The sequence below is a fragment of the Zeus faber genome (assembly GCF_960531495.2).
Source record: "Zeus faber genome assembly, chromosome: 18".
NCBI classification, from domain to species: Eukaryota; Metazoa; Chordata; class Actinopteri; order Zeiformes; family Zeidae; genus Zeus; species Zeus faber.
The window spans coordinates 27675697-27697361 of NC_137210.1; the positions used below are offsets into that span (position 1 = coordinate 27675697).

Here is a 21665-nt window from a genome sequence, read left to right on the forward strand (position 1 = left end):
TAAAGAATTAGAATAAAATAATGAAAGAGACTATCCCAGATATACAATCCAGAAGTATGTGGGACAACCTCATCTTTTCTGGGATCCCAGAGAACAACACCCAGTCCCCAGAAAATATGGTGAAAGACTTTCTCCGCACCGCCCTGAAACTCCCGACGGACACCGTGAAGCAGATCACCTTCCACCGGGTTCATGGACTGGGACACCGCGTGGGGAACCGTCCCCGCTCCATCATTGCTAAGTTTGAACACTTCAAGCACAAGGAGCTGGTTAAAAGCAAAGGACAGGAGCTGAAAGGAACCACGCTGGGCATGAACGATCAATTCCCCCCGGAGATCAACGACCGATGGAAAGTGCTGTATCCTGTCCTGAAGGAGAACCGGCAGAAGGGTAAACGCGTATCGATGGTTGTTGATAAACTATATATAGACGATCTGTTATACCGAGAGTCCTCCACCAGACCCTGGTTATTTTGATCATTATGCATGTATTCTTGTAATTCTGGTTATTATATACTGCAAGATGTAGGAATAGGTATGCTATCTATGTCAGGATTTAAAATATCGCTCACTCTCATCTCACCTTCCCTCTCTCCTTACTTCTCCTATCACTCTCACTCTTTAAGGTCTTTCACTTCTTGTATGTCTAATCCGGCAATGTCCTGTCTTTATCTTTGTCTACTCGTCATTTGTTTGTGTATTTATGTATCCCTACAAACTTCCTATAATACTATGGCAGTGAAAAGGAACATAAAGGAGGAAATCCCAGACTTATCTATGGGAAAGCACAGGAACGGTCGTATAGCTATTGCCTTGGATGCACTGTGCCATCACCCCCTAACTGGCCTCAATGACACCCATTAAGTTTGTTAGTTGGAATGTGAGAGGTTTGGGCTTCACCTGCTAAACGTAGCAGAATCCTTACTCACCTCACCAAGATGAAGCCCAGCTTCTGTCTCCTGCAAGAAACCCACCTCACTGCACCTGAGCACCTCAAACTCAAAGCTAAATGGGTTAATCAGAAGTTTTCCACATCATACAACTCAAAAAAGAAGCGGTGTCTCTATATTGATCAATAAAAGTATCCCATATCAAAATAAAACCACAATATCAGGCCCAGAAGGGTGTTACATAATGATGAATGGGATTTTAGGTAACATAGCTAATATTTATGGCCCCACTGAGGATGACCCAAATCAAACTCTTGGAATTCTCTGAATCAATTATCATATTTGGAGGAGACTTCAACACAGTACTGGATCCAAATTTAGACCGTTCTCAAGCCAGAAATATTCACAAATGCTGGCGTTTGTCGTAACAATACATAAAACAATACATGAGTGATCTTGCTCTGTGGGGATTGTTGGCGATCAAATAACCCACATTCTAGAGAATACACATATTATTCACCACCCCACCAAAGTTTCTCTAGAATCGACCTTTTCTTGACAAGTAACTCCGCACTGTCCAAAATCACTAATCCAGAAATCCACCCTATTGTAATCTCCGATCACGGGCCCATTAGTTTCAACCCGATAAACAAAACAAAGCGGAACCCTCCCGGCAGGAGGCGGTTTAACACCTCACTCTTGACAGATAAAGAATTTAACCACTTATTTTCCAGAGAATGGACTTCCTTCATTGAACTGAATGACTCCCCAGAAATATCACCATCCTTACTCTGGGAAACAGCTAAGGCAGTTCTAAGGTAGTATTATTTCATTCTCCTCTCACAAGAAAAAGAAAGGACAAGAATGCCAAAATAAACTCGAACAGCGACTAAAGGAGTTGCACTCCCAACAAGCCCACTCAAATATATCAAACATTCACTCATTCCTTGATATTATGTCATACAAATTGAATTGAAATGTGCGTCTTGTGCCTGCACCTGGGGGTTGGTTGTATGTGTGCATCCCTGGGGTGCGGGGTCTCCTCGTGCTCCCTGGGAGTGGGTGCTGCCCCCCGGGGCTGGGTGTGGGCGTGACTCCACGGCCCCCTGGCGTCTCTGGGGGCCCGGGGGTCTTCTGTGGCCGCAGGGCAGGGTACTCGGGGCCTTCCTGCAGCCGTAGGGTGTCTACAAGGCTGCAGAGTTTGGGGGGGGCTTCGGGGCCCTTTCCGCCGCTTGGAGGCGCCGCGACATAATACCGACCTTCTACACCAGTACCAGCTGGGATAAGTCATGTATACACACACACACACACACACACACACACACACACACACACACACACACACACACACACACACACACATACAGGTGGTCCCATCACACATGCACACACACCCACATCTGCTTGCAGTGCAGCCCAGCACCCTCCTGGTTGCTTCCCTCTCCTTTCCTCCCTCATTTGCTGCCATAACTACGACAGGAAGAGGTCACGTGACCAGTTGTAGTTCCAGTTTTCCTGGACCTTATTCATTGTTTTTCAATACATGTTGTCGTCCAGTGTTCATGTTTTTGTGTAAATGTTGTTTGTTTCTATGTTTATTTGAATCACCGTGGTGATTCTCCCCCTCCTGGAGTAGTGATCAGTTGTTTCTAAACCCAAACATGATGAATAGTTCTCCAAAGAGGGGGGTGGGTGGTGGCTCTCAATAACCAAAACTGTGCCCTTGTCATTCTACAGGGCATCCACAGGACAGAGTTATTGCAGCAGTTCTTGATGATTTAAGAATTAATAAAGAGTTGCGTTGCTGGTTGAGAACTTGAACTCCTCTTGCAGACTAACTCTGTCCTGGATGCAAATGGCGTACAAATACTCTGTGTTGTATGGCCAGCATGCTGACAGCACAGGTTAAAAAATAAAAATAAATTACAGGGTATATTTCGATGGATATTATTTGACCGGTTGGTGAGTTTATTGTAAATCTATCATTTGTGATGGTGTAAAACTTGCAACATGCGGTGGAAATGTTCTCTGCTGTGGTGCAGATTAATGATCGTTTCTCTGTTAGTGGTTTATATATATATAAATATATAGAAAAGGATTGCGAACACATGGAAAAATTGAGAATAAGGTCAGAATCCCTCCCTAATATACTCAGAATTCTGACGTAGAATTCAGAGACTAATTTCAGAACTCACATTTTATTCCATAGGACCCTAAATCTCTGATGATTCATTCTGCTGGGTGCATGTATAGATTTGTTTCTCAAGGAGTCAACTGCATATTTGTCTTTCTTTGAAAGCAGTGAGTGTTTTATTAAAAATGTTTGCCCTGAGCCACTTATGTCTTCATCCAATTATCTATGGATTCTGTTCATTCAGAATTAACCCTGTTGATAATTTTTCTTTCTTTGTTGCCACTTACTACACACCCAATCCAAATCGAATCTATCCATCCCACAATAAAAAAAAGTCAATCTATTATAGTAATATTACTGTACACCTATGTTTAAGTTGTAATGTCACTCTTTTCCAGCAGAGGGAGTCACAGTCATGTAGATATTGGGAACAACAGTTCCGCTGATTTTCCTTTTTTACATAATTATTTATGAAGACGTATTTATATTGATATTTTTTTTAGCTAAACATATCAGAAAATGAATAAAATATGGAAACTGTTCTTTATTCCTTATCAACATGCTTTTTTTTTCTTTCTTTACTCCAAGTTACTCGGTTGACAACTTTCAGTTTCATTTTCCCGGAAATGAGGCCTAGAAGTGAAATCCTTGCCGAGGCCGCACCCACAGCCAAGGAATGAAAAACCCTCTTATATAAGTCAGGTCACTGTTTGACTCACTGCTGTAGCCAGAAGCTTCCATACGGGCTCGAAAACGCTCTGCTTTAGATAACTACAAAGAGGTTCATGTCATCTCTACTTGTCTCCATGCTGCCTGCATCTGCACAGTCTGCTTTAAGCAGGTTGCACCAATCAACCACTGACCTGTCAGCATCTGGACGCCAGGCAATACAGCAGCCACAGTTTTTGGAGGCTCATGATAAAATAAAATCATCTGAATGGTTAATACGTCGTAATAGATAATATATTTCACCAATAAGGAAATCTCTAAATCCACGCCAACTGGGAAATGCAACACAGGCGGCCCTATTATTTCAGAAATATAAAAGAAATGTGAATTATTCTGTTTTTTGGTAATGCATATTTTGACCAAAATGAGAGACCATAGTAGATATATCCATAACACGTACGATGACTGAGCACTTTATAAGGAACACTATAATAAAACTGGGCGCCCCGCCCGCCGGTTTTTAGTATCTGATGGTTGATGTGAACATTAACTGAAGCTGCTGACCCAGTATCTGCAGGATGTGATGCACTGCACTGCTGCCACATGATTGGCTGATTAGATGATCACATGAATAAGTAGTATTCATAATAATGTGTTCAGTGAGTGTATATTACAGTATCAATAACAATGCATTAACCAATCAGATGGCTTTATTCCCTCGTAGGTGTGCATAAACAGGAGCCGGTTGTAGAGACCTCCATCTTGTAGTACGGTGCTGATCTTTGCATTGATATTTTTCGTTTTAAGGTTAATATTAAAAAGTAAATATATCATCAAATCAAAAGAAATAAAATATGGAAACTGTTCTCTATTTCTATTCAACATGCTTTTTTCTTTTTAATGCAAGTTACTTGGTTGACAACTTTCAGTTTCATTTTCCTGGAAAAGAGCCCCCCCCCCCCCCCCCCCCCCCCCCCCCCCCCCCCCCCCCCCCCCCCGCCTCTAATACAAGGCAGGTCAAGGTTTGATTTGTGCAACTCACTGCTGTAGCCAGAAGCTTCCATACGGGCTCTAAAACGCTCTGCTTTAGATAACTGGGGGGGATGGTAGCTCAGGCGGTAGAGCTGGTGGTCTAGTGATCTAAAGGTTGCTGGTTGGATCCCAGGCTCCTCCTGCTAGCATGCTGTAGTGTCCTTGAGCAAGACACTTAACCCCTCATTGCTCCTGATGGCTGTGTCCGTCGGTGATTGAACAATTGTAAGTCGCTTTGGATAAAAGCATCTGCTAAATGAAATGTAATGTAATGTAACTACAGAGGTTCATGTCATCTCTACTTGTTTCCATGCTGCCTGCATCTGCACAGTCTGCTTTACCCTGTAACATCCCAGCAAGTCGCACCAATCAACCACTAACCTGTCAGCATCTGGAAAATATGATAAAATATGGAAACAGTTGTTTATTTCTATTCAACTTGCTTTTTTGTTATGCAAATAACTTCGAGTCAGGGGGCAGCCATAACAGTTGGGTATTTCAAAGACCTTGAACAGAAGCTGCTGCTTTGACAACTTTCAGTTTCATCTTCTCTCGGTAACGGCCGACCTATCATGGGAAATGGTACATTTCCAAAAGTTAAACCAGAGTTAAGACTGCACAAACAACCAGGAAATAAAACATTCTACCTCTTATATTCATTCACTGTCATAAAGCCTCATAAAGCTTTCATTTCTGTTTCTTTTCCCTGCCGATTCCTTTTCCAAAGATGTGTAACTGACTATGTTCATTTGTCTAGTTTTCTCCAGCCAACCATCCTGCACAGAGTCGTTTGTTTACATACCGAGCCCTCCCCTGTCCTGTTTTCAGAATATACGTCATACGTTTTGTGGCAGCCTACAAATTTCCCTCGGGACAAATAAAGTCGTCCTGAATCTTGAGATGGGGGTTGGTATCATGTGTCGGGGTTGAGTCAATATTATGGGCACAGCTAAAACGTAAAGGTTTTCCACAATCTATAATGCATTGCTCAGAGCTATGACTCACAGTAATGCAAACAAGAACAGGGATTTCCCAAAGATTTTAATGATATATATTTCAAGGTACATTTCGGGACATTTTACTCAAGCGTAAGAAACACTTTAACCTTTACATGCATATTAGTGAATGTATGATGTACAGTGCGATGCAAACAACAGCCCTGGCAACCATCACCCGCTCACTCCGTGTTAAACAACAGGTCGGAGTCACGCCCGTTTCTACACATCATTTCCGTACGTTTCGTCCTCTGGCGACTTTTTTTTCACGGCTGTTTTGAATCCGGCTTCTTGGCCTCTGCCGCTCGCCTTGTTATCTTTCACCGCAAACACTTCCTGTCTCCGCTGCACTGGATTGGCACAAGGCCCGGAAAGAGGAGGGGACTGGATGGCGCGGATGGTGGGGCATGACACTACATTCGGGTGGTTGCCGACGTGGGTCACTTGGGCGAGGCAGTGTGAAAGCTTTGTAGGTTTGATTGTAATGTTTAAAAAATGATTTATGCCCGTATAGGTGACGTTAAGGTGCTTGTAATAAGCGTTGGTTTAAGCGGGTCATGACACACACATCTATCCACCCATAAAAGTGGAATCTTTATTACCTGCGAAGGCACGAAGGGAGACATCCCATCCAGGTTTGAGCCCCGCGTAGCTGACGTGGGGCGTGCGCCAGCGAACGGCGTGTGTTTGTGATCCCCCTATTTCCTCATGAAATCCAGTTTGATGGATTTTGTCGAGTGGGACTCCATGTCGGTCGCCGTGGCATTTATTTCTGTGCAGCCCAACTTGATTTCTAACTTGACCCTGCGGTTCATGCCCAGCGTGACGTCCGGCATCCCCACCTGAAGGGTGTCGAGGAACTCCAAGCCCCACTCGTCCACGTAAGCGGGATCTTTCCTCACCGTGCGGTAAAAACCGAAGCCTACCTCCACTTGGTCCGCCACCACGGGGGAGAAGGTGTGCTCCCTGTTCTCGTCCCACCCCACGCTCTCGTCTATTTCCACCAGCTTCTTGAAAACCTCCCGGCACCACTCCCCTTCCTTGTTTAAGTACTTCCTCTCCGCCGGGTGCTTGGTGGTGTCAAACCTCTCGTACACCTCGATGCCGTAGGTGAAGGCGCTTTTCCGGGACGCCACGACATCTGGCTGTCGCCCAAACATCACGGCCCCCTTCAAAATGGCCTCTTGGGCGTTGAAGGGGCAGAGGACTTTACAGGTGGAGCTAAACTGCCGTTTAACGTGGTCGTACAGGATCTTACTGGACGCGAACCCCCCCACTAACAGAATGCACTGGATGTTAAAACCTTTTTTCAGGATGGCTTTGAGGTTACTGGTAATCCCACTGAGACTTTCGTTAAACCACGACCTCAGCATTTCCCTGGAGACGTTGATTCTCCCTTCCTCCCACGACGCACCTTGCACATTCTTGAAGAATTCGCCGATGTTTTGCTTCTTCTGAGCTAATGCCCCGAGGTTGAAAGGGCACGAGATCTCCACGTCGTCGTCGCCGCATTTCTGAGCAGAGAAGCTGTACATGATCTTCTGGAGCTCGCTGGGATAGCTGCTCTCGTAGTTGGCCCAGAGCTCCTCGGTGAACGTATCCCTGAGGAAATCCTTGAAGTTTTTGTCGACTGTTTCCCCGCCGAGGTCATTGCCCGAGGCCTTGTACAGCTCCTTCAAGGCCCCTTCTTGCAGCACCTCGTGCACGGTGATGTCAATGGTGCCACCTGCAAGACAACAAACTCACCCGCTCATTCGACAGAAATTAAACCAAAGGAATGACACACGAGAATGAGACAAATATTGAAATCTTGGAGACTGTGCTGCGCTCGGCGATCCTTTGACGGCCGAACAGAGCTGCACGGTTCTCCACAGGTCTGGCCGGCTGGCAAGTAAAACTCTGCCTCGGCCCGTTGGAGGTGAACGTCCTCACCTCCGCAGTCCACCACGATGTACTGCGTTCCAGGAGACTGCTCCAGCTTGTCCTTCTCGTGGTTTTCGGTGATGAAGCCGTCCCAGGGGAGCCTCTTACACCAGATGGAGGCGGCTTCCGGCTCCAGGGCCATCACCAACTTCTCCCTGCAATCTTCTGTGGCGATACCAGCCTAGAAAACGGCAACGGCGCAGAAGAAACATGTCGTTTTTCGTTCTTTTCCTGGGAGATGAATTGGCATGTGCTGGGTGCGAGTGTGAGACAACTGTGCAATCACCATGATCGCGGCCTCTCTCATGAAATGCTTGGACGACGCGTCCCAAATGGCCGGGACCGTCAGAACCCAGGTGAAGTCGGAGGCGATGTACTTCCGTTTGGAAGTGTGTTTGCTGATCTCTTCCAGGGCGTGGTCCTTCAGGAAGCGCAGGGACTCGGTGATCACCTTCATGGCCCTCATGGACTTCCCGTTCTTGGCCTTGATCTGAAGGTCCCGGTCGAGCGTCTGGTGGGAAAGGGGCTTCGTTAATCGTCGCTTCCGTCACATACCGCGATCTCGTTCAATCAAAACAAAAACAAAACCTTAATAATTATTTGGAGCAGATTTCATCATATTGACGTTTAGGAATAGCTGTCCAAGTTGTATTGGAAAAACAACAGGACTCGTGGAATAGTATGGTTAACAAATAATTACACACCTCCATACAGACACACATTTCAATTCAGTTTGTGTGACGTGATATGAAACAAGAAAGAATTCCGCTCTGTTCACGATGCTTTTTGTTATTCGTGACGCATTTATTTTTCCGCGATTCCAATTTGCGCCCCGGGCAGGAGGAGAGCGGCGCCACACGCGGTCTCACCGCGCGTTCATGTGATCGCGGAAGCGAGACGCTTCTTGGGCGGTACTTGGCAAACGCGCCGCAGGGTCGCCCTCTGATTCTGTCGTGTAGTCATTAACAGGAAGAGAAAGAAAGTAAAGAAGAAGGAACCGGCTCCCATCGTCCACAGGAACCGGATCGCGGAACCGACGCGTCGGTTCCGCGCTCTCCCGTCCACCGCGCGAACAGTGACGGAAACGGACGCGGAACGAACAATTGGACTCATTTTTGGGGAGAGAACGGATCATTTTTTTTTTACGGTTTCAGAACCAATCGTCGCTAGAACCGATCTTCAAAACGAGCCCTTGGTATCGGTAGAATCGGTACTTTCGGTATCGGTCCGCTCATCCCGAATGTACAGGAAAAATCACGTTACCGTAACGTTTAAGGGGGACCGAAAAAAAATGAAATAAAATAAATGCGAATAATGAGCGAGCGGCCTCGCGTTAAGGGGCCGTCCCGTTCCAAACCGCCCCGGGGGGCGTCCTTAAAGTCGGGGCAGCGGCGACGCGCGTCTCCCCGTCCATTTCCGCCGCCGTGCCAAAAAGTGATCATGCGCCAAAAAAAGTCATCGTCCGCCCAAAATGATCATCTTTGAAATACAACCCCTCGCGAAAACTGTCAAACCAAGTCATTTCGAGGCATAAACACCGTTCCCGTTACATGGTCTGAGCTGAATCACTATCTGACAAGGACAAAACTGCATTTTATGGGTTTTATTGGCCCCTTAAATGTATTTCAACTGGTAGACAGGACTGGGACTTCATTTAGTAAAAAAATATATATATGTTCGTGTAAATACTTTACTTGTAAATAGAAAAAAAAAATCCATGCACTCGGATGAATATTAAAAGAATATTACATGAATACTGAGTGAGTGAGTAATATATGAATGAACGCAAAATGAAAGGACTCACTTTGCCGTAGAGTGACATCTTAAAGTTTTCGAACAGGTACTTTCCCTTCGCTTCACTCGACATGTTCATGTACGACATCTTGGCGTCGTAACCAAACTTCTCGAACTTCTCGTCCTCGCTGAAGAGGATGCAGGTGGGGGTCTTGGGCGACCGGAACCCGTGGTTCCTTCCCCATGTGGGGACGTGCGGGTCCATGTCGGCCTGCCGGGCCGTGATGCTGTACGCATAGCCGCTGTACGCGGTGCCGAAGTCTATGGCGACGATGAAGGAGTCCCCCATGGCGGAGAAGGAAGAGCCGCTGACTGCGCCGCCGTACGTCCAAGTCAGTTCATATACGCAGCCCGCTCCACCAGGCTCCACCCTTCCGCCCCCGGAGGAGCTTATATGAAGGGGGACGGGGGCCGGACGGCTCTTCACTGCTTCGGAGCGAAGAACAGCAAAATACACCAGGAGACAGACGGTAAGAACTGCAACATGATGTGTCATATTCCAATAAATATAATATATTATGTATACACTTTCCACATTTCATGACGTGTAACATGTATTATTGTTCTCGTGTGGTATTAGTCTATGTCTATGTCTTCTTATTATTCTTATTGTTGTTATCGTCAGCATTCCCTTCGTGGCTCCTTGAAATCAGGAACTGTGACAAAAAGCAGAAGAAGTACAACAAAAGAAGAGGGAAGATGTCCAGGTAAACGCACTCCACGCTGCGACGCTGCGACGCACCGTTTTGTCAGCGTGTGCGTGTTTGTGTTCGTGCGTGTGATCGAGGGCCAGGGAGCGGGGCGGGCGGGACGGGCGGGACGGGCGGGACGGGGCGGGCGGCGGGGCGGCCCCTCGGCGGCCTCCCCGCTGGTGTCCTGGGTCCTGACGTGGGGCCAGTGCTCAACTGGTGCTTCTCGCTCAGTTTCCCGCTTCCGCTCTGGCCCCGCTTCCCGTGCGAGCGCTACGCCCCCCGTGCGGCTCGAGAGCCAATCAGCAGCGGCGCTCGTCGACGTCACGTTCTGGTCGCTAAGCCAATCGGATGACAAGAGGCGGGTCTTAAAGGTTGATCTCGATCAGACGTCAGCTCCTCGTGGGATCAGCCTATGAAAGGTCATGAAGGACAAATGGGTTTGGTTCATAAAAACTAAATCGAATCATCTAAAATAAAATCTAATGAATTCTTTTTTTTTTTCTGTTGATGCACCACTTTGTGTCCCCCCCCCCCTGTAAAATATAACAGTGTATTGTAATTTCTGTAATTTTCCATTTATTACCAAAGAATTTATCAGTAAATCCGTTAAGATGGAAAAAAAAAAATCAATGTGCTGCGTTGCATGTCGATTTCAGTGGTGCTCCTGCATTTTGTGCTGGTGCTTACAGGAGGGAGCACCAGTGCTACTAGTTCAAGTTCAAGTTCAAGTTCAATTATTTGTCACATACATATACATACGGTCATACATATATGCAGTGAAATGTCATGACACTAGTGAGAAAAAGTTAGTCTGGAGCCCTGGTAAAGGTTTGTCTTTAAATATTAAAAAAAAAAAAATCTTTGAACAGCATGCTACAGGCCACAGGAAACATGAGATGGATGCCGTACTTTCCCTGTACTTTACATACGCCATGAAACTGTTTTTCAATTGTCGTTCTCTCAACCCCAAATCTCCTTAGGAAAAAGCAGCAGTCGACCTTGCAGCCAGGGTAACAAACGCTTGATTTACCACACTTGTGCATTTTCACGAAATTTTGGTTTCGGTTTGAGTCGCTCAGTAACTTCTCTGTGTTTCTTCCACAGACACAGCTCCAAGAAGGCTGAGTCTACAGCATCATGCGGCCCTTTTTGGACGGACGAACAAACCGATGATAGAAGGTGGGCAGAACTCAATACATTATTTGGAATGTCAAACTTATATATATATATATATATATATATATATATATATATAAATATGGGGGGATAGTGCGATTTTAATTATTTTAGATCTACGTGCAGCCTTTGACACTGTAGATCACGCCATTTTAATTGAGCGTCTTAACACCTGGGTTGGAATCAAGGACACTGCACTCGCCTGGTTTTATTCCTGCCTTTTAGAAAGACCCTTTGCAGTCTCCATAGGTAACGACTCATCCTCTACAGCTCAAATGACCTGTGGTGCACCACAGGTCCACTTTTTAGGTCCAATTTTATTATCGGTCTGTGTGCTGCCTCTTGGCCAAATGATCCAAAGACACGACGTCTCTTTTCATTGGTACGCTACGCAGACAACACACAGATATACCTTCCTCTGAGACCCGCAGACCCAAACAGCCTCGCTGCTGTTGTGGACTGCCTCAATGACATCAACCGTTGGATAGCACAGAATTTTCTTCAACTCAATAATTTAGAATCAGAAATCATATCGTTCACTCCGCCAAATTCTACCAGTCAAATTGAGAGTGGCCTTGATACTCTGTGCGCCAATGTGAAGTCTGTTGCCAGAAACCTTTTGAGGAAGAATCTTTAATTGTCACCCAGCACACCACAACACATGCGTTCATGCAGTGACGGCGACCAACACACACACCACATGCTTGGGATGGTGCTGGTGAAATGGTTCCTCTGCATTTGACCGTCCTGGCTTGTCCTTCCTCCGGGGGGGCAGCCAGGAGCAGGGGGCAGCGTTGGACGACGCCCCAGGACCTGGTTCCAAACCTCCATCGCTGGTCAGACCATGATGTGCATGTTTTTGGTCCTTACTGACGTTAGATGGAGGAAACTCCCTGTGAGCACGAGGAGAACATGCAAACTCCACACAGAAAGGCACCTAACTGGGAGATAACCCACCGGAGCACGGCGCCAACAGCGCCCCAGGCGGGATTCGAACCCAGGACCTTCTTGCTGTGAAGGCACTGTTGTTTTGCCAACTGTTTAACTCTGACCTGAACTTTGAAACACAAATTAAGAAAATTGTCCAACCCTGCTTCCTTCAACCGAGAACCATTTCAAGAATCAAACCAGTGCTATCACACAGCGACCGGGAGAAAGCAATCCACGTCCCAACTTTCTCATTACTAGACGACTGTAACTCCCTCCTTTCTGGAATCCACCAAAAGTCACTCTCTGGCCTCCAACTAGTTCAGAACGCAGCAGCTTTGCTTCTTTCCAAATATATATATACTGTATATAGTATATCAAGTATATATATTTATGTACACACACAAATATACTGTTTATATATATATATATATATATATATATATATATATATATATATATATATATATATATGTGTGTGTGTGTGTGTGTGTGTGTGTGTGTGTGTATAATGGACAATATAGTCATCAAAACTTTTGATAAAAAATTGGACATGATTAACAGTTTTAATGAAAGGACAAACTATTATGGTGAAGATTAACTTGACATTTGGTTTTCGAACTTAATATTTTTCAGGTTGTCATTAAAAAAACAATAAAAAAATCTCAAAGTCTACTAACCCCGCTTGTTTCTAGAGGATGTTCAGCAGTAACTGTGACATACAGTTGGTTTGATACTGTGATAAATAAACTAATTGTCTGCTCAATGACATGATGTAATGTAATTAAAAAAAAACATGAATCTGTAGGCATGAGACAAGGGAAGAAGGACAAACATCAGGTCTCCTTTGACACTTTTAAGGATCTCTTAGTCAAATATCACTCATTCGTCAAGAGCACCATGTCTCTCAGACATCATCTGTAAAACAGCCACAACTCCAGGGTGTTGTCTAACACTCCTATAAAAAGGAGTAAATGATCACCTTACCAGCTCTTCTTTTAACCCCTCGGCAGTCTCTTCTGAGCTTGTGTGGAAAATTTGTGCAGTTTGGAATCTTCCATGATAAGTCAATTTGACTTATTGTATGTCTTCAACAAGCATACTATATGATGAAAGGAATGCTTTGCAGCCAGTAACTTGTCTTTGTTCCTTCCACAGGCAGAGTGCATCAACTACATTATACTGTTATGAATGTGAGACACACAAAAAAAACTATGAAAAACGGTGGGCATTACTCAGTATTCTATTTATCGCTAACAACATCAATTTGAGAAAATAACATCATTCTATCCACATAGACATAATGCAATTATGCGTTGAAGAACAGTTTCCAAATAATACATTGTAACATCAAATGATAATAGAGTAATTATCCAAATGATTGTGTGATGTGTTTTTATTGCAGATTGGATGAGGTGAAAAAACATTTTAATGAGCAACATGAGAAGGAAAGGTAAAGTTAAGGTTTTTCAACTTTATATTTTCATGTTCTCCTGAAAAAAAAGATGCATCTGTAGGCATGACAGTAACTTGTGGGTCTGTGTGGAAAATGTACAATGGTGAAGGTCTTAAATCCACTTGTACAGTTTGGACACGCCCATAATGTGTTATTATAATTGATCATGTTGTATCTCTAAGTTAACCAGCATATAATAAAACAACTGTTTTGAGGTCAGTAACTACTTTTTGTTCTTTACACAGGGAATATTATCGAGATCTACTTGAGAAGCAAAGGTAAGGTTAAGGTTCTTGAACTTTATTGCCATCAAGTTCTCATAATAAATCTTATTATGTGATAACTCTACATTCATCATACATTTAAACTAAACTTAACCCTGACCCTATGTTGCAACACCCGAGTTTTGTAATGACTTGCCGTGTTCTGTACTTAATATCTCGAAAGCAATATGTAAGATGTTTTATAATAGTCTATAACATTAAGATGTGCCTATTACTCATTGAATATTGAAGATGTAATAACTGAATACATCATGTTATTACAATAAAATTATTGTGTTTTGCTGAAATTTTCAAGAATGTGTTAAAACTAGTCAAACTTCAGTCACTCGTCAAAGACACAAAAGCTCATAAGGTCTCAGGCTTTATCTCTAAAAACAGCCACAGCTCCATAACGCCACAACAAAGAAGGAATTGAAAACATTTTTCAATAAAGTCAAAGACATTAGGTCAAATCCTAAAGGACCTAATGTTCTTAGCGCTCCATAGGTATCCAATTTACCACGCCCACCAGTATTTCATACGGGGTCCCCCAGGGTTCAATACTGGGCCCCAGGTTGTTCTCCCTGTATATGTTTCCACTTGGGAAAATCATTCAGGAATAGAACATTTCTTTTCACGGTTACACCGACGCAACTCAAATACAGCTCCCACTAAAATCCTGAAGGCCGGTTGAGTTAAGCAAACTGATAGATTGTTGACAAGACTTTAACCTGTCCTGTCAAGTGTAGGATTCAGCTTAAAATTTTACTGCTGGTGCGTGAAGCTCTGCAGGGCCTTGCTCCTGATTACATTTCTGAATTGGGGTCCTTACCATACTGGTGGACCCCTAAGGTCCTTACCATACTGGTAGATGCCACAGGTCCTCCCAACAAGGCCAATGAGCCATCTCACGGTACAGGACCCTTTCTGTCGCTGCATCAAAACAGCCTGCCAGATATCATTAGATCGGCCGATTAAGTTGCTGTTTTTCAAAAATTGTCTTGGATCTACGTTTATTCCGTTTGCCTACAACTATGATTGGCTTATTCCCTGGTGTTTTATATTTGTGTGCCTACATTATCTTTTAAACTGAAATTGTGCTGCAAGTGGACCGTATTTCTATGTGTACTGTATAGGGTATGTCTGCGTGTTGAAACAATGTCGGCATTTCTTTCACGTTGTTCTACAGTACAAATCCGGTTTGTTTTTCAAAGTGGTATATGAATAAACTTTAAATTAAACATTGCAGTTTGACGTGTTGTATGTCTTCAACCAGCATATAAGGAAACAGGTGTCTTGCAGTCAGTAACTTGTCCGTGTTCCTTCCACAGGCAGAGTGCACCAACTGCATTCAACTGTCATGAATGTGAGACAAACAAAAAAACCTATGAAACACGGTGGGCATAACTCAATATGTTATTTATAATGTGACACTAAAGTTTGCAAATAATACATTGTAACGTCAAATGATAATACAGTAATTATCCAAATGATTTGATGTGTTTTTAATGCAGATTGGATGAGGTGAAAAAACATTTTAATGAGCAACAAGAGAAGGAAAGGTAAAGTTAAGATTTTTCAACTTTATATTTATAATGTTCTCCTGAAAAAACAGATGCATCTGTAGGCATGACAGTAACTTGTGGGTCTGTGTGGAAAATGTACAATGGTGAAGGTCTTAAATCCACTTGTACTGTTTGGACACGCCCATAATGTGTTATTAAAGTTTATCATGTTGTATCTCTAAGTTAACCAGCATATAATAAAACAAATGTTTTGAGGTCAGTAACTACTCTTTGTTCCTTACACAGGGAATATTATCGAGGTCAACTTGAGAAGCAAAGGTAAGGTTAAGGTTCTTGAACCTATTGCCATCAAGTTCTCATAATAGTTGTATTATGTGATAACTTGACATTCATCATACATTTAACTGCTCCCCGGGCACTGCCATATGGTAGCCAACTGCTCCTAGATACATCAGTTACTAGGATGGTAAAATGCAGAGAAATGCATTTGTTGCCTCAGTACTTGTACTCTGTACAATGACAATTAGTTAAATCTCTTCTAAATCAAAATCTAATCTTTATTTGATATGACACTCACGTTTTGAACGCAATATGTAAGACGTTTTGCAATAGGCTATAACATTAAAAGTGCCTATTATTCATAGAATATTGAAGATGTAATAACTTAAATACATTATGTTATCACAATTAAATTGCTGGATTTTGCTGAAATTTTCAAGAATATCTTAAAAATAGTCAATCAGTCGTTCGTCAAAGACACAAAAGCTCATAAGGTCTCAGGCTTTATCTCTAAAAACAGCCACAGCTCCATAACGCCACAACAAAGAAGGAATTGAAAACATTTTTCAATAAAATCAAATACATTTGGTCAAACCCGAAAGGACCTAATGTTCCTAGCGCTCAATAGGTATCCAATTTTCCATGCCAACCAGTATTTCATGTGGGGTCCCCCAGGGTTCAATACTGGGCCCCAGGTTGTTCTCCCTGTATATGTTTCCACTTGGGAAAATCATTCAGGAATAGAACATTTCTTTTCACGGTTACCCCGACGCAACTCAAATACAGCTCCCACTAAAATCCTGAAGGCCGGTTGAGTTAAGCAAACTGATAGATTGTTGACAAGACTTTAACGTGTCCTGTCAAGTGTAGGATTCAGCTTAAAATTTTACTGCTGGTGCATAAAGCTCTGCAGGGCCTTGCTCCTGATTACATTTCTGAATTGGGGTCCTTGCCATACTGGTGGACCCCTAAGGTCCTTACCATACTGGTAGATGCCACAGGTCCTCCCAACACGGCCAATGAGCCATCTCACAGTACAGGACCTTTTCTGTTGCTGCATCAAAACAGCCTGCCAGATATCATTAGATCGGCCGATTAAGTTGCTGTTTTTCAAAAATTGTCTTAGATCTACTTTTATTCGTGTACTGTCTAGGGTATGTGTGCGCATTGAAACAATGTCGGCATTTTTTTCGCTGTTGTCCTACAGTACAAATCCGGTTTGTTTTTCAAAGTGGTATATGAATAAACTTTAAATTGAACATTACAATTTGATGTGTTGTATGTCTTCAACCAGCATATAAAGAAACAGGCGTCTTGCAGTCAGTAATTTGTCCGTGTTCCTTCCACAGGCAGAGTGCACCAACTGTATTCAACTGTCATGAATGTGAGACAAACAAAAAAACCTATGAAACACGGTGGGCATAACTCAATATGTTATTTATAATGTGACACTAAAGTTTGCAAATAATACATTGTAACATCAAATGATAATACAGTAATTATCCAAATGATTTGATGTATTTTTATTGCAGATTGGATGAGGTGAAAAAACATTTTAATGAGCAACAAGAGAAGGAAAGGTAAAGTTAAGATTTTTCAACTTTATATTTATCATGTTCTCCTGAAAAAACAGATGCATCTGTAGGCATGACAGTAACTTGTGGGTCTGTGTGGAAAATGTACAATGGTGAAGGTCTTAAATCCACTTGTACAGTTTGGACACGCCCATAATGTGTTATTATAATTGATCATGTTGTATCTCTAAGTTAACCAGCATATAATAAAACAACTGTTTTGAGGTCAGTAACTACTTTTTGTTCTTTACACAGGGAATATTATCGAGGTCAACTTGAGAAGCAAAGGTAAGGTTAAGGTTCTTGAACTTTATTGCCATCAAGTTCTCATAATAAATCTTATTATGTGATAACTCTACATTCATCATACATTTAAACTTATTTGATATGACACTCATGTTTTGTACTACCCATATTGAACGCAATATGTAAGACGTTTTGCAATAGGCTATGACATTAAAATGTGCCTATTACTCATTGAATATTGAAGATGTAATAATTCAATATATTACATAATCATAATAAAATCGCTGTTTTTTTTCGGACATTTTCAAGTAACCTGTAGTCGTGACAGTAACTTCTGGGTCTGTGTGAAAACAGGATTTCACGATGGTGAAGGTTTTAAATCCATTTGTGCAGGGGGTAGCATGCGTATAGTTAAATAAATGTTTTATACTCTAAACCTTTCTGTTGTCCTTACACAGGCAGAGCTCCAGGACGGGTGCAAACGAATCATACAGTCAGCGATCTGACATGATCAGTCAACAAACCTATAACAAACAGTAGGCATAACTCAATATTTTATTCATGATCTAAAACTCTAAACAGGCAAAAAAAATTATCACTTGATGCACGTAGATATACTGTATCATATAAATGTAATTGGCTAACTTAAATATATAACAAAAAACTCTTAAAGTTAAAGTTTTTTTTATATATTTCCAACACAGTATCCATCAAATGAAGGAACATTACGATGATGAACTGAAGAAGGCAAGGTAAGTGAATGAATAATTTTATAAATTCATGAATTAATTAATTAATTAATTTAATTAATTCCTTAATTGTTTTTTATTTCTGTGTCATCGCACATAAGTGGCCCATCATCCCACATATTTTTACAAGACACCCTAACATAGTGTATACTGTATACACTATACCACTAGACATAATAAGCACTAGCCCAATAGCCACGGGGCTGACATGGTTGGAGTATCACTGCGGAGCCTTCCATGCATGTTGCGGGGCGTGCCAGGTGGGCCCCCTGTCATGCTCTGCACAGGTGCTCCTACAACTGATCCTCCTGCTTACAGGAGCATGTGGATGCAGGAAGGATGGCTGGTGGTGAGGCACACGCTAGCAGAGACTACAACCATTCCAGCCTGATTGCAGCTCAGCAGGTGCCCAGAGGTGTGCTGTAGGTGTGCTCGTAGAAGGGCAGCCTGCCATCCCACCCTGGGACCTGTAGTTGGCCCTCGGGACTGGTGACGGGTCCCATTTAAAAGCCTGGACTAGAGTGCACTGAACCAATGGCTGTCATTTAGTGCAGCCTTGACTTTGGCTGTAACATGTCCTCTCAGTGCATAAGGACCTATAGAGGAGGCAGGCGTCGCCCCGTGGTCGAAGCCAGTATTTCTCCCAAAGCAGCTTTCTTGCGGCCATCTTCCCCCAAAAGAGGTGTAGTAGCCCACACCTCCTTAGGAGAGAGGGTGCTGGTTGGACCTCGGTGGTAGCTGTCCTCTGCACTGGATGAGCCATCACTCATTCAACAGTGATTGTTGAATGTGATCGACCGTACATGTTGGTTCGTGGTACAGTGGCACCTCGACTTACGACTGCATCTACTTACGACTAATCCAAAATACGAGTAGCGATAGCCGCAAAAATTTGCTCCAAGATACAACCGTGGAAATTTGCAGTTGGCGCGTCAGCGGCCAGTCAGCAGTCAGTCAGCAGTCAGTCAGCAGTCAGTCAGCAGTCAGTCAGCAGGCGACCTACATCGTGTGTGCACGTAGTTCGTGGCTTATCGATATTTTTTTCATATTTACTGTGTTTGTGCAGAGTATTTTGTTTATTTTCACCCTTCATGATCTCATAATTCATATGGGAAAAATTGCTTCGACATACGACTGTTTTAACATAGGACCGTTCTTATAGAACGAATCAGTCGTAAGTCGGGGTACCACTGTATTATGAATGAGGTCTCATTACGTGAATTAAACTTTGTTTCTCTGTAGAACTGAACTGCAGAAATGTCAAGAAGAGTTTAAATCATTCAAAGACAGGTATTTTACATTACTATATATGAAATAAGTACATATTATGATAGAACTTATTTTAAAATCAAACCGGTAGAGTAAACCTCTTCATTTTATTTTGCATAGAGTGGCGGACCAACTGTCACTCGAAATTGAGGCCGGGCCCACAGAGAGCCTGAACAATCCGGTTGGAGAAACCAAACTAAAGCATATGTACAGCGTGTTTACAAACCGGGAGATGAAAAACATCAGGGATCAGTTGAAGACAAATCCCGACAACAAAACCATTGCGGAAGAGGTGGTCAAGGTATGTTTACGAGCTGTGGTACGTGCTATTCAGTCCCTGATGCTTTAGGAAGCTTTGTCCTTGTAGTTGCAACCGCTTGTGTCTCTCCAATCTCTTCCAAACAAATCAATGATTTATGTTGCTTTGGTTTTTTTTTTTATCAAATGTTATCCAATTTTTCACACGTCAACGCTGTAAATACTGGCAAATGAACCAAACGTGAATCTCACAGGGCATGTTTAAGACAGCCAAACGGGAAATGGAGAAAAAGAAGAAAGCAATGGACAAGATATTTGATTTCAACGTGCATGGAACAGAACTTCCCACTGCCGAGGTAAGGACAGGCTTCTCCCGCAGACAGACTCCGTGTGCGTGGCGCGTTCCCCTCTCACACCAAACCCCTTCTCTCCCAGGTGAGGATGCACAAACAGGTGGCGCTTCAAAAGCTTCAAATCTCTCTGTACGTCAGCAAGAAAGAAGACATTGTCAAGGTACGGCGGACTTGCATCTGCATCACAATAAAAGTGTTTTTTAATCGCTTTTTGACAAATTTGCAGAGTGTTAAGAGATTGCCGTTTACCAAGATTCCAAAGACAGCGTCTGAAAGGTGCCATGCCATTGTTCCGACGGCCCTTTATTCCAAAACCGCAATGGTCTAAAAAATGTCCATTGGACATGGACGACACCCGAAACCTAACACTAATCCTAACCATCTCTAAGCATATACCGTACCTAGACCTCACCATCTCTAAGCATATACTTAGACCTAACCATCTCTAAGCTTATACCTCGACCTAATCATCTCTAACCTGACATTTTTCGGACTACTGGGGTTTCCGGATAAGAACAACAGGCGGTCCCCGCTGAGAAAAGCAACAACTTGTTGTGCTGTCATTGCAGGTTCCTTTCCTATCATACGACGACAGGATCTCCCAAGAATCAAAGGGCCCGTTCAAAGCTCTCGCCGCCCAGTGCTTCTGGTTGGGGTGTTTGATGTCCCTGCACAACCCTCCTCTCGAGCCCGACTGGGCCAATCATCGTCGGGGATTGGATCCCTGGGACATCTTACCGGTCTACCTGACGGAGGGTCCTACTAAGACGGAACCGGAGGAGATGGAGCAAGAATGTTAAAAACATGGAGGAGCGTTCGTTGCATTGTGCGGCGTTTCCGTATAATCGATAATTCTTCCCTGTCTATTACGTCAACCTGCAAACTGTCTCTCAAAACATGGTACCCGAAATGTATCCACAATTCTACAGATCTTAGGTTATGTATTTTTCTTTTTGATTTACCTTTGTCAAAATATAAAATGTTTTAAAATTAGACTAATATGGCGAGATATAATAAAAGTAGCGGTGGCTGTTATCTTTGGCACTCAGCGCTGCATGCTCTGCTCAAGCTTAATGTGGTCAGTTCTAGTTCACTGGGATTTAGGGTTAGGGGTTAGGGTAAGGGTTAGGGTTACGACTTAGGGTTAGGCATTAGGGTTATGGGTTAGGGTTAAAACTTAGGGTAAGGGGTTAGGGTTATGGGTTAGGGTAAGGACTTAGGGATAGGCATTAGGGTTATGGGTTAGGGTTAGGACTTAGGGTTAGGGGTTAGGGTTATGGGTTAGGGTAAGGACTTAGGGATAGGCATTAGGGTTATGGGTTAGGGTTAGGACTTAGGGTTAGGGGTTAGGGTTATGGGTTAGGGTAAGGACTTAGGGATAGGCATTAAGGTTATGGGTTAGGGTTAGGACTTAGGGTTAGGGGTTAGGGTTAGGACTAAGGGTTAGGCGTTAGGAATAGG

At 43.3% G+C, this 21665-nt stretch overlaps 2 protein-coding genes across 2 annotated transcripts; one reads left to right on the top strand and one right to left on the bottom strand.

Moving 5' to 3' along the window:
• Window positions 1-5750: 5750 nt before the first annotated feature.
• On the bottom strand, window positions 5751-9725 carry LOC307244201 (heat shock 70 kDa protein 12A-like; the record flags this gene model as incomplete). Its single annotated transcript, XM_080019297.1, has 4 exons — window positions 5751-7445; window positions 7652-7823; window positions 7929-8153; window positions 9447-9725. The coding sequence occupies 4 exons, from the start codon at window positions 9723-9725 to the stop codon at window positions 6418-6420; spliced, it is 1704 nt and encodes a 567-aa protein (XP_079875423.1). The 3' UTR covers window positions 5751-6417.
• On the top strand, window positions 9593-21272 carry LOC307244202 (uncharacterized protein). The gene is made up of 20 exons (XM_080019298.1): window positions 9593-9906; window positions 10062-10143; window positions 11109-11138; window positions 11233-11307; window positions 13390-13455; window positions 13637-13684; window positions 13933-13965; window positions 15282-15347; window positions 15465-15512; window positions 15762-15794; window positions 17105-17170; window positions 17288-17335; window positions 17585-17617; window positions 18034-18111; window positions 18280-18327; window positions 19567-19614; window positions 19714-19894; window positions 20106-20207; window positions 20287-20364; window positions 20774-21272. The coding sequence occupies exons 1-20, from the start codon at window positions 9831-9833 to the stop codon at window positions 21002-21004; spliced, it is 1470 nt and encodes a 489-aa protein (XP_079875424.1). The 5' UTR covers window positions 9593-9830; the 3' UTR covers window positions 21005-21272.
• Window positions 21273-21665: the final 393 nt, after the last annotated feature.